We start from the raw sequence: 13,770 nt of genomic DNA, 5'->3' as shown, positions 1-13,770 counted from the left end.
GCTTGACTTCCCATGACAGGCTCTACGTCGCAATAACTGAGTCCCGTGGTTGCCCCAACATTTGAAGGTGGATGTTTTTCGCAGCATACAGTTTGCAGGTTACACCTCAGTGGCACAGAAAAGACAGTCGACGTATTTGATCCAAACTCCACCAGATAACCAATGAGGAATTGACCTATAAATGGCACCTCAGCAATGACAGCTCCTAATACTGACCTTTAAAAGAGGAGTAAATATGAAGTGTCGACCAAACACTCGGCACTTCTTCATCTGCGAGAGGTCAACGCTGAGACTCCATCAGAGCCACTTAAGCACAACCTTATCCCGGAATAAAATGCCACAATTGTACAATTGGACGGGAACGAGACTGTGGAATCGGCGCGGAATATCTGAGGGTCTAAACAAAGCGCAGGGGCAGGCTTGATGCAAGTGCAGCTGACGGGCGTATTTCAGAGGCTGTGTGGCATATCACTGGTGATGATGAAGCAGCACAGATCCATGTGATCAGAGGAGTACACATGTGATGGAGGCAGCACAGGCATTTACAGAGATAAATGGCTCTAAAAGTATGCGTATGAGAAAATCAATGTGTATTCTGGCCACGGTGGAAATTTGAGAAACTTTCATGCACTTGTTTGTTGGCTGTACTTTGGTATTAGTCGATATGCACCAAACTGACCGTCGGTTCACTGGCAAATAAGACTAACTCAGATGTTTATCTGGCCATGAATGCAAAATCTTGTAAAATGTGGCTAGGAAGGCTTTGTTTTGTGATTTTTTTTTGGTAGTTGAAGTTATTGAAGTTGCTCTTCCGTGAATTGAAAGGAAACAGAAATGTCAAAACATCATGATCAGTATTGGCCAAGAATCAGGTTTATTTCAGGTTCAGTTAAAACTTTCAGGCTCTTTTAAAATGTGGGGTTTTTTTTGTCATTGTTGTTTTCTTATAGGTGTTGCATTGCACTGTCAGACGATACAGTTGTGGCGTCCCATGACTATCCGACTGCCTACCCCCATTCCATGACCTCTATATCCCTGTTGGTCTGTCCACAGCAAATCCGAAAAGCCTCCCAGCATCTCCATGGTGACAGGCCTCAGTCGAGCAGATGGCCTCAGTGTGCTGTGCGGCAATTAAAGACGGAGCGATGGGCAGGGAGAAGAAAGTGGGTCATAATGGGGGGGCGGGGGCGGGAGGGGGGGGCAGGCCCGGCAACGTGAAGCTGCCTCTCCCTCGGGCCTGCGCATGGTTGTATGCATTTGCGCACTCTGTGGCATCACACACACGAACGTCCATGCTTCAGTGCACTCCTTCCCCGAGTCTTCCCAGCAAAACAAACACCCCACGTCAGCACTGTGAGAGTGAAAAGAGGAGTTAGGGAGGGCTGAGGAAGTGTGGCGAATAACACTGCCCCCGAATCGCTCACACAAAAGGAGGATCTCTGACAGTGAGAGGTCAGAGAAACTTCCACTCGTAGCCCACGAGCAGACCCCACCGCTCCAATCAATGGGATTAGCCCTCAACACACAGAATACAGAAATAGCTTCACACCATTTGAATCACTTTCGCTGTTTTTCCAGCCCAACCGAAATATCCCCATCACCACAGATGTGGCGCGGCGTGGTGCAAAATCTAATCAGTTTATTTCCAACTTCATCAGGACCTCGGACTCGCTCGTTATAAAAGATCTGACTGAGCCTCTGGATCTCTCTCAGCGCTCCAATGAAGAACGACTCTAATTGAACTAATTCAGCAGACGATGAGATTGTTGGCGCATTATGGAGCCTTTAATTTAATTTACTCTTTCATGTGCCGCGATATCCTTTCAATTACGTTCGTTTAAACAGATCTCTAATGTATAGTGTGACTTTTTTTTTTATTCCGAGGAGGTGGTCTACACGCTTCCTGCGCTGAAACAGAAAAGAAGACCTAACGAGCTGGAAAATACTGAATAAACATTTATTTGCACAAGTCTTTTTTTTTAATTCAGCAAGAAGCCCCCTTGAACTTCGGCCAATAACACCGTGTCAAGGCAAACTAGAATCACCCCTGGAACACAGCCCCATTCAAGAACAGCATGACCTTCAACAGACTCCAATCCCCTGCAGGGTCGACATGTAAATCTCCCATTTGCCCTTTTTTTCCTCTCTCTCTCTTTACAAATAGACTCCTATTTTCCTCCCTCACAATTTAAGTAGAAATGTACAATCCTTAAACACAGACTGCAGAGTAATTTAAAAACTTGGCATCCTGAAGGGTATGAGTCTGCAGGTCATAAGAGGGAAGGTATTTTAAGGCTTTTGCTGCAGTATTTAACAGCCTCTATATCAGGTTTCCCAGTCCAACATTTGTTCCTCTTTTGCTTCTATTTTCAGTTCCATAATGCTGACAAAGAGGGTATACACGTAGCTTGGAACAATCGCACGTCTCTTCATCCATCTCAAATAAATATTTACGACGCCTGTGCTCTATGTGAACAGAGCATATTGTAGAAACAAGACGATATCCAACTCGGATGCATCAAAAAAGGCAGGAAGCTGCACTCTTCCCTCCCACTCTTCATCTGTGAGACTGTGAGCTATGTGGGTGCTGGGTCAGCCAGTGGGTGTTGTGTGGCCACTTATATCTGCATAGATTATCGTCATAAATGTTCCATCTCATATTTTCGACACATGGGTGGGAGAAGGGAAGAGCACCCTTGACCCCGAAAGCTTCTGTTTTCCGACGCGGCCTGCTGTGACATTTGGCGCCCTCGTGGCTCGAACTGACAATTGTGAACTACAAAATGGCCCCGCGTGGTTCCTTCGCCGCAATCGGAGCCCTCTCCAGATTCCTGACTGGTTAATTCTCCTTGCAGACCCCGTAGCCAAGTGAGATGTGTGCTGCCAGAGTCGAATCTCCCATGTGGAAACCACTTGGAAATGTGTTCAGCTGGAAGAGGCTAGAAGAAGTGAGGAGGAGGAGGTGTAGAGGGAGGAGGAGGGGGGGGTTACAGCAGACATTCTAAATGCAACTGTACAACTTTCAGACTTTAAAAAGCACTGCCTGCAGGGGAAATCATAAAAAGTTACCCAGACAAAATGCCAACATCGACTTCAAGTCTGTCAGGTCAGGGTCAAATATGACCTGGATCTTTCTATGACCTTAACCAAAGGGGCTTTGCCTTTTTTTAATCCCAACCATAGGTCAACCTCGCACTTTAAGTCTTACTAAGTTGCCATGACCATCTTTTCTTAACCTAAAAACCCCCGCGTTTTTAGCTCCCACGTGCTATTATTACAGGAACCTGTTATCTGGAAACGTGATTATTCTGCCTCATGCTGAACAATGTCTGACCGTGTTCACTGGGAAACATTTTGTTTCTCTCCAAAACAATAAAACGGGCAAATGAAAAACAGCTGCAAATGAACACAATCTGGAGAAGATAGTGGAGCCTGAACAATCGCACAGAAATGCTGATGTTACTCGGGCTGCGACTAATAATTATCTCCATCACAGATTAAACTCGTAATTATGTTGTAAATGAATCATTTTGTTGTTTGGGCCATAGAGCGTCTCATCTCCGACGCTGAAATGGAAAAAACGTGTTGCATTAGGAAAACAGTGAAACTGATTAACTGACGATCCAAAGAGTTGTAATTCATTTGTAAGTTGTGTTCTAATGATTCATGGACCCGTCGCTGCAGAAAGGAACTATAATGTTAATATTTCAATGTTGTGGCCTGCACTTTAACTTATGTCTGACTCCTCTGTTTCTGAACTCATCACATGAGCACATCTTCTCTTCATTAGCCTGTCATTTTGGTCCTTGCTCTTAGAAACTGCGACTAATAAATGTCACACATGAGAAGAGCAAAATATGAATGCCCCTCCCCTTTTTTTCCACTGGCAAATAAACTGAATTTATCGAGGTGAATGCGTGAGCACGGCACAGCCTAATAATATAATAAGAATAATAATAATAATTTAAATAGGTGGAGTGCTACGACACACTCAGGTCTGTTTCAAGATGAAGGGATAAACAGAACCCCTTTCCTGGCTCTGGTGGTTTAATTACTCACTCTCTCATCCACACACACACATCTAAACCTACTGATAACATCCACTGCAGTGCTATTTTAAAAACAAATAGAATAAAAGGGGGGAGGGACGTGCAGAGAGAAGAGGAAGCCATTTGGCTCACCTGACTTTCTGAAAATAATGCAACTTTGGATTGAAACTCAGCCAGGCCTGAAACTGGGGGAATCAATAGCAGACTACATTAGTTGCTTTGGCATAGACCCTACTAACAAAGTGGAAGGATCAATGCCACACTGCAGACCATATCTGTGATCATCTTCATCTTCAAAAGGGCAAAGTTAAACCATGTGCATGTAATAAAAAAAGATATTCTACCGCTCGCGTGGGGGTGACCTCAATCGCACCGTAATAATGAGCACCGCTGTCGTGTCAGCCGCGGTGCAGGTGGAGGATGGAAGGAACAGCCGAAATATTATAAGAGAAGCGTTCATTTGCAAGCAGGTGAAACACTTTCGATAAAGAGCAATTATCTGTACAGTCAATCTCGGGCAGAGGAGCGGAGCAAACGTGAGCGGCACAAAGAGGAATGTGGCAGACGCGGCGCTGACCTGTTATCGGTCATATTTTGCTCGTCTGTCTGCACTGGGTGAGGGCACTAAGGAGCTTTGCAGCGAGCTGCAGCACACTGGGGGCTTAGCTATATGTCAGGGAGAATAAATAAACCTGTGTTTGTGTTTTCTAAGCAACCGCCTCCCCCCCCCACACTACCTCTGCCGCCCACCCCATCGCCCATTTACAACCACACTGTTGCTTTGAAGCACTGTCAGCTCCCAGGGAGATATCAGTGTGGAATATTAAATGAGTGAACACCATCACTCATTAAAAAAGGAAGGGAAAAAAAAAAAAGGGAAAACGTTTCACGAAACAATCCCGCTTTTGTATCAAGTGCTAACTGAGTCGACTCTCACCTTCTCACATGCGATCCTCAAAAGGCAGAGACAGGAGCGAGAGAGAGAGAGAGCGATGGGAGGAGGGGAGGGAGGGGGGAGGGAGGGCATGCGCACACGCGAGCCGACGGGAAAAGAGAAAAATGTAAAGTTCTGGCAGGAGATCAGCTCCGAGACCAGCGGAACCCCGGGTGTTGTGTCACATTTTCATACCACTTTGATTCAGAACGGGTTTTTTTTTATTTTTTTTTATCAGACTGAAAGATTGAAAGCAGCTGCTCAAGTTTATTAAACGGTTGATATTTTCATTCTAAAGAGGCTCTGTGAACTTCTTTTCCATTTCAGCTTCACCCCCGGCGGATATTTATTAGTGGATGGCATATGCAGTGGGTGAGCGGGCTAATGGGATTGATAAATATTTTTTTTGCAGATGCTTTTGGTCGGAAGTTGTAGAGACACTTTTCCGCGTCTCATGAGCTGACTTCTTTGAGATCACAGATATATATATAAAAAAAAAAAAGGCCAGAACTGATCTGAACTGAAGTCTTTGCAAGCTGTTTTTTTTTCTCATGAATTAAACGGCAAATTTAAACTCATTGCCTGAAAACTGTTACCTCTCAACTCTGGAGTATACGCAGTGGGATTGTATTATTGTTATTATCGGCACTGGGGCCAGTGGAATCTTCAATTTATGTACTCAAATGTATGTCAACTGACACAGTGACGGAACACCGGACAGTGAGAGGCAGAGCTGAATAAACTGCAAGAGTGAAAGCAAAAGCATCAACATAAGGGCAGGTTATCGTCATATCAGCATTAAATCTAAACCCTGACAACTACAACTGCATGCTGATGTAAACAAGCCTGCTCCTACAACTGCCTACAGACGGCCACTAGCACCCGATGTTTCCCCTTCTTCGACTGACTGACATTAAGTGTTGGCAAATGGTTACTTTTTGCGTTCACCACTGAACGTGGAATTAAATGTACAGTGGGTGACTGTGCCCTCAAGACTCCAGACTTAAAACCAGCAAAGGTCTCCATTTTAGAGGCTGAGAAACTGGACACCAGGTGCAAAAACAGCAAAAAGCAATGCGTATAAAACCCCAACCATATTAGTGTGGATGTGGCCCCGGTGACATTGTCTGATGGGTTTTGGCAGCACTGGTATCAGGTCAGAGGTCTGGCCCTACAACACACTTTATCCCATATTTCCACCTTTAAAGGATCAATTTTCCTTTTTATCCCCGGACCGCGCGCTGACTGGATATTAGTAATTCTCTGCCCTTTAATGGAAGCACATCAGTCCGGCTGCCTTGTTGTAAATTGACTTGTTCGGTCAGTCACACAAGGGCAGGGGGAGCATACTGATCAGATGTGCCTTACTTTAAAAAGGCATGCAGCCTTAGTGGGAAGACCAGGAATGATCCAGTTCTTCAAAGAACGACATTTCCTTATGACTGAAACAGGGCAAATAAATAAATGATGCATTAAGAGGCTGCACTCCCTTCACACGGCAGCATGGGAAAACAAAGAAACGGATGGAAGTCGATGTGTTAAAATAAATCACGTTTATTTGAACTGAATGACTGATTACATCTTGAAACTACAAAATCTAAACACTAAATGTTTGGCGAGCCTTGTGGCCCGGTGTCACATAAATAGTACAGACTGTCAGAATCCCTCCCAGCGTCTGAGATTATTTTCTTTTTTTCACCAGAGAAGATTTAAATCATCTCAGGAACTCTACTAAGCCAATCCTCGGATTTTTCTTTTTTTGATTTTTTTTGAAAAGCTCTCTGACAAATGCCAAGGAAAATATGGAACAAGCATAGTCAGTCAGTCAGTCAGCCAGTCAGTCAATGCCATTGTCATTCTCAAGAGCAGAGCAGGAATTTAACCATTTAATCCCTTTACAAGGAGTGGCTAAACACAACGAGTGACTCAAGGGATTAATGCCAAATCAGAAAACATGCAGGGTTAGATTTGATCCCCCTTTATTGATTTCCCTCTCCTTTACTTTGCTGATTCTGTGATTCCAGTCGAAACCGAGAAGAATTTCAAGGACTTAAAGCGTAACGTTGCAGGTGCGGCGCGATAAGCCAGTGCAAGCGTGATAAACGTGTTACCCATCCTGATTCAGCGCGGCGGCTCCGTACACGTAGAGTCGGGCAGCGGGAGTGGGACGCTCTACGCTAACAGCCAATCCAAAACACTGCATGTTGACAATGAAGTCCGTGTTCTGACAACACGATATCTGGTAACTGTAGACGGCCGGTGTCGGGGACAAACATTGCTTGTGATATTTGACTAAACTTCCTCATTTCCCTGAAATAGCATCATCATTCAGAGGCAACAGATTCAGCTCCGAACAATTTCATCATCAGAGACATGCAGAGAAGTTGTGAACTCCTCGCTCGGGGACCATGAGTCATTCATTTACTCCCAATCGGGGGCCAAAATTCCGCATTTAAAACTACAAACTCCCAAACGAACGGAAAAAAAGGAATTCATTTTTCAGCACCACACACACGCAGAACACTCAATTCTGTCATAACCTTTTCCATTATTTAGCTTATCATGTTTTATTCATCTAATTCGCAATACGCAGCTTGTATGCACGGACCACAGGGTTTGGAAATGTATGTCAGCGAGGAGGAGGGAAGCCACCATTCACTTCTATTCGCAGAGACGTTATGGCGTTGACGTGAATGTATTTGTTGTCAATGCGTGTTTGTCGGAGCTCGTAACTACTTGGGAAAAAGTAAGAACCGATGTATTGATCGGTTTAATGTAATGAAATAACTCCACATATGAACGTAGTGACACGCAAACAATACTGTGGGACAAAACCAGATGTAATTAAGAGGTCGACATTTTCACAATTGCACAATCAACTAAATCAAGACATCGGTTGGGAATCTGGAATAACTGACCAATTAAATGACATGAAGATGATCGTAGACCATGGGATTGGAGCGCAGGATACACTTCAGACATATTTGGGAGTGTTCACAACTGAACTTGTTGCTGTCCATCACAAAAGTCAGTTATTAATGTCAGGGTTGAATAGCATCAAAGTTACAAAGAAGAACTCGACTCTCGCTAATTTAACACTGAAAGAGGACTCTCTCTTGATGAAGGGCCCACTTCCTTTTCCACAATTACAGAAAAGACGCTTTACAGAGACGTTTCACGCAGTGTTTGGAGGAGGATTTGCCAAAGACCTGACAGCAGAGGCACAATGTGCTAAATGCCGAAAGAGATGAAGTTTGAGTGTCCAAGTGCCTCCGTTAGTTCTCGTGGCAAAAAAAAAAAAAGTGATGCTTAATCTCCTGTCAGTTCCACTCAAGCTCGTCTCCCAGGTCTCTGAGCTCTCTCTCATCCATCCATCACCTCAGTGGGAACCAAAGGGAGAAATCCCCAAGGGAATGAGGATCAGAGCAATTTGCGTTGGCGCTAACCTTCATGGCCCAACAATGCCATCGCGACTCTCTCCATTTCACTGTATCACAACTATTATTCAAGGGAAGCACAACATGCGCGGACAGGCAATTACAGTTTTCTGAGGGAAAAGTGCAATCGGCCGTCTTTGACTTCGCTCAAGTTTACAAAGTAGAAATGAGCAAATTCAAAATGCTAATTACAACGCTCCAAACGGGAAGAAGTATTCCTCCCATTACATCTGAGGAAACGTGGGGTTTTTTTTTTCCCCCCAGCTTGCTCAACATCAAACATCTATTTCAACCCTCTTCATAAACATGCGCACGTATGTCCTCAGACCCTCCCCCCCCACACACACACACACACTGTTCAGTCAATCAATCAACGCGAGGGAAGTATGTGACATTTCCAGCACAAAGGCGGTTTTCAATGTGCTTTCAAACGGGCCTGAACAACACGCTGCAGCAGCACAGCATGTGTGCGCTTGTCAGGAGTCACAAGGAGCTGTCGTGTGTTTGCTGACAAGACTGTGCATAGACATCAGGTAATAAGTTGTGCAATTAACCCTAGAGAGTCTAGACAATAACGCGGCCTATCAAAACGAAACAGAGAGCATTACGTCTCTCTGGAGATGCCATGTGAGAGGATATTAACACAACAAAAGGGGGCGTCGATGTGCAAAATAATGCGGCGGCGTTCTGATATTGCGAGGGATGCGGTATTAAAGAGAAACCCGCATGAGAGTCTGCGCGCAGTGACTGACAGTGCCGAACAACAGGGGGGTTGAAGCGGAATTATTTTAGCTTTCATGACGCCAAGCTATTACACAGCCTGCGATTCACAGCTACATCATTTCGGAGCCAGAATAATAATACCTTCAAAGTTGATGCTTGTCCACCATTCAGTAGTTTATTTCCCAAATGTTTAATCCAACTAAGATGAAGAATTAGAGCTGGAAAATCTGCTTATCCCACCACTGAGAGTGATATCCATACGAGCCTGTACAAAATCAGCGCCCGGGGGTGGAGCCAAACCATAAACAACCACCTGGATGCTAACTCAATTCACACTCAATTAAATACCAGTCTGGAATACTACTGAGATAATATAAGAGTGGGGGAACAGAGTCGCTGTTATTATTCACACATCCATTATTCGCCATGTTCCTCTTATTTGATCATCTATTGGCAAGCAGCTTTGAATATTTTCTGTTTATGAATTTGGCACTCTTGTGTTTCCTTCAAATGGTAATTACCATGACTGGCGCAAATGGTTTTCCCTGACGGATAACGGGAACGCGGTCTGCTGCTACTTGCATTTGTCCGAGCCATTCCCACTTGTTTGTGCTTGGGTAATGAGGGCAATGAGTCTTGAACACGTTGTATATCAATTAGAACATAAAAGACGGCGGGCATTTATGGCCCCGCCCTTTAACCTCAGGGCGAAAGATCACATTCTTGTTTTTTTTTTTTTTTTTGCATTTCAAAAGAAATGGCTCCAAACAACTGTTGAAATCAAATGTTTCCAAGCCCTTTTCCCTTCATGATGGGATGTCTGAGAGAATGAATTATGCAGACTCTTCTGTTATAAAACACACCACATCTATAAAATCTGAAATAAAGAGTGAAATACAGCATGGAGCATGGTCTAATTAGGCTTTGAAAAAAAAAAAAAACACCTCCTGCTTTGCTGAAATAAGACATTTCTAGGACACTTTAAGAGCATTTTTTTTTTGAGAGAGAGATTTTCCACACCCTTGAATGAACAGCTTCAAAAGATGCCCTCCACAAATCCCAAGAGAACCAGTTAATCCTGATCTTCTCCACAAGCAAAGGGATCATCTCAATGTAAATCAGACAGGGCCTTTTTGATCAAAGTATTCAATCAGTCCAAAACACATGATGTCATAACGAGCTTCCATGTGAACGAGGTCAGGGTCGCGGTCGTCCGTGGGTTCCGAGGAGAGAAAGTAGCACTGGGCCAAATGAAACAAAATATTCCACTATTAGACTCGTCACCGGAGCAACATTACCAAACCGCGTACATTCCGCAGTTGGTCAAGAGAACATTGGTGCCATTCAAAACACGATCCCACATTTCCTGACCACACTCGACCCTCTCCCATGTGTTGCTTCAAAAACAGGGGCGCCAGACACGCCGTGTTCACACCAGATGCAGTTTTGGACATTTAATGACGCGAAGGACGCAAGTGTTTTAAAACAGAAGTAACGGGCCGTCGCGGAAACGTCTGCAGTGACGAAACCGCCATGATGTGTGTTTCAAAGCGATACGAGCGAAGCGGTGAAACTCGCCAACCTGTGTCCAATGGTGTTGTGACGCACAAGATGGCGGTTCCTTCTCCGCGGACAACTTGTGTCGTAGAGCTCCGAGTGCATCTCCGCCTCTGTCATGAGCATGCTCTGGCCGCTGGCACGTACGTGACGTCATCCAGAGAATCTCAACGCTGATTCGCCGGCATGATTTTTCGCCAGTGTTGCAAAACTTCAACTCGAGCGAGAGACGCGTCGTGTGCGACAGGCGCCTGACGGTGTGAGCGCAGCATGAGACGTAAACGAACCAGAAACTTTTTAAAGAGAAACCTTTAAAAAGTCTGCATCATGGATCACAAAGAAACACAGACGTGAATACATACGCGCTTGTTTCCCATTAGATTTAATGTGAATGTGATCAATGTCAGTTTATCAGCCACTAATGCACCCATTAACCCCACACACACACTGTAGTTGCGAGGACATTTATTGACAACATGCTTTGCCTCAACCATGTGAAATAAATGCTGAACCCCAACCCTAACCCATGACTTCTTCATCAGCCTCCTTTGCCTAATTGTATCCCATTACACTACATTACATGTCATTTAGCAGACGCTTTTATCCAAAGCGATTTACAATGGGTATGAGCACAATCAGCCAGGGGTGGAATCGAACTTGCGACCATGATGTCTTTCGCACACAGGGTACTGGTCTTAACCACAGAGCCACTCCACCCCCCCCAAAAAACCTTTTAAAGCCATTTAATGTTGTGGGGGCTTACTAACATGTCGCCACAATGTCAAGAATGCACTCACAACAGTGGTCATGAACCAGAATATGTCCTCGCAGCCTCATAAAACACACACAGATGATCTTGTAGGACGATTATTCGGATGACAAATCATCATCATCATCACATCCTGTGTTACTCATTCACACAGTAACATGGGGTTCGACTTAAAGTGTACTTAAACTGTAATTACGCAGGGACTGGCGCTACCATTACAATGAGATATTGGAAAACTTGGGAGACCACGGACTGACTGACTGACTGGCTGACTGGCCTGCACGGGTTCGCACATGTCGCCATCTGCCTGCAGCTCGGGTAAGTTCATTATTTTCGCAGCCACATACGTATTCTGCAGCCGTTTGGCGAAAGGGGGGAGAGTGGGTGTGGGGGGGCGCCGAACACAGAGCACACTTACAAACTCTCATTTGCACATGTTGCTGCAAAGCGCAAGCGATCGCATCGATCCACTCATTCATGCGTTAATTAAGTGCGTGCCATTGCACAAATACACACGCGAAAAGAGATGGATGAGGTGGCGGGGGGTGGTGATGATGGTGATGATGATGATGATGATGAAATAAGGCAGATCAATCGGATTAGTGAGTTTCCTGCGACTTACCGTGGATGTGCAGCGCCAACAGGAGTATCCACATCCCCACGCACATCGCCATGGCACCTCGACTATCCGGATCGTACTCTTGTAAACCCGAGAGTGGGTGAAATGTGTGCAACTTCTGCAAATCCCACTTTGGCCACCGACTAGTCCACTTCCCTCAGTGCGCGGCCGCAGAAGCAGACTTTCGCAAAACTAGGGGGATGACGGCGGTGCCCGAGCATCAATGTCGCGTCCGCGGCGAGAGTTAGTGTGAAAAGTAGCAGCTGTTCGGGTCCCAGAAATGATCCCGATCCAAGCGGAGGCAGATGGTGTGTTCAGGAAACGCGCAGAGAAACGAGAGCTGGGCTCTTTTCAAAGCGGCTCTTCGAGTTTAACCATTCAGCCTTTGTTGCTCCATGCACCGCAGCGGCTGCACAACTCTCCCTCCCTCTCTCTCCCAGTATACTGTGGCTTAGAGGCAAAGTGGGCGGGGGGTCCTTAATCGATGCTTCACTGGGAAGTTTCCAAGACTTGCGGGAGTTCCTCCCGGGAAATGTCGCCTTTCCCTTCCGTCCGCAGAACTGACACAACACCTTACAGATAATCTGCTGGCACTGTTCCCCGGTAAGTTCCCCGGTTGGAGCTGAACGCAGCACACGCGCAGGACTTGCTGTGTGGAGTGGAAATGAGGGTGAGGTTTTTACGCACCCCAGCTTTCCTGTTTCCCCTCTTACTTCGGATGAGGTGAAGTAGGAAATAGGAACGGGTTGCGCTTATCCTGCTTTTGCCCCCGCTGATCTGCCAGCACAATGTGCTGCTCCTGCTGCTGCTGAGTGTGGCTGAAGCTTTGGGAGAGATCGGGATCGGGTGACGCTGTGTGCAAAGGGGAGGAGCCTGGATTGTCCTGCAACACACACACAAAAAAACTACAGTGGGCTGCAACAGCCAGTGGTGGTGGTAGCGCGCAAACTTTCTCCACCACTCACAGAGGGATCTTTAAAATCCAACGTTTGGAGTGAGCATGTGAGGAAGAAAGGAAAGGGGGTTTATAAGGATACATGAATATACTGTGGATCCGTCGATGAGAGAGGGTAGGGAGGAAGAAACAGCGCCATTGATGCAATGATTTATGACCAAACCCTTCACTGTGGTAAGCCAAACAAATGTGATTAAATGTTGAGGAAACCACACTCAGAGACACTTATTTTCCTGATGATGGGAAGTATGGGGAGAATTAAAGTCAATACATACAATCAATGCTCAATACTAAACACAAACACTTGTGCACAAATGAATCGGCTTTAATATCTGGAAAGTGTGCAATTATACAGCAGTAAAATTGGGTCGTGTATAAATAATTAATAGTCGTCTTTCTTCTTCTCTATTTACTGTCAGGCCTTCAGAAAGTATGTGGGGGAAAGTCCAAGTTCTGTGGTAACCTTCACTAAAAAAAGTAATGCTGCCACAGAAATGCACCAAACTCGGAGAGGAAGCACGTGGAGCATGCACATAAAAATAAATCATTTTAAAAAGTAAAAAAAACAAAACAATAATAATAACCTCTTATTTGAACAAGTATACAGTACATTGCAGACAGAATGAACCAAGCCAGGGGGACGAGAGGAAAGAAAATGAAAGGTAACATGAAACGAATAATCTCCAAACGCAAGAGGAAGAAAATGGGCGATGATAAAAATAGCGAC

At 45.1% G+C, this 13,770-nt stretch overlaps 1 protein-coding gene across 6 annotated transcripts in view; it reads right to left on the bottom strand.

The window, feature by feature from the left end:
- Nucleotides 1–12,920, bottom strand: part of nectin1b (nectin cell adhesion molecule 1b) — a 142,654-nt gene extending 129,734 nt beyond the window's left edge. For 5 of the 6 annotated variants that reach the window (XM_044031848.1, XM_044031850.1, XM_044031851.1 and 2 more), the window contains exon 1: nt 12,092–12,920. In XM_044031848.1, coding sequence (XP_043887783.1) covers nt 12,092–12,143 — 52 coding nt within the window. In that variant the 5' untranslated portion in view covers nt 12,144–12,920. The remainder of the gene's footprint in view (nt 1–12,091) is intronic. The other variant, XM_044031853.1, reaches the window with a different exon arrangement.
- Between the last annotated feature and the right edge of the window lie 850 nt (nt 12,921–13,770).

This window comes from Solea senegalensis, linkage group LG8, assembly GCF_019176455.1.
Source record: "Solea senegalensis isolate Sse05_10M linkage group LG8, IFAPA_SoseM_1, whole genome shotgun sequence".
Lineage (NCBI taxonomy): Eukaryota > Metazoa > Chordata > Actinopteri > Pleuronectiformes > Soleidae > Solea > Solea senegalensis.
The sequence above is the reverse complement of the archived record's forward strand: the minus strand, read 5'-3'. Positions and strand labels throughout refer to the sequence as shown.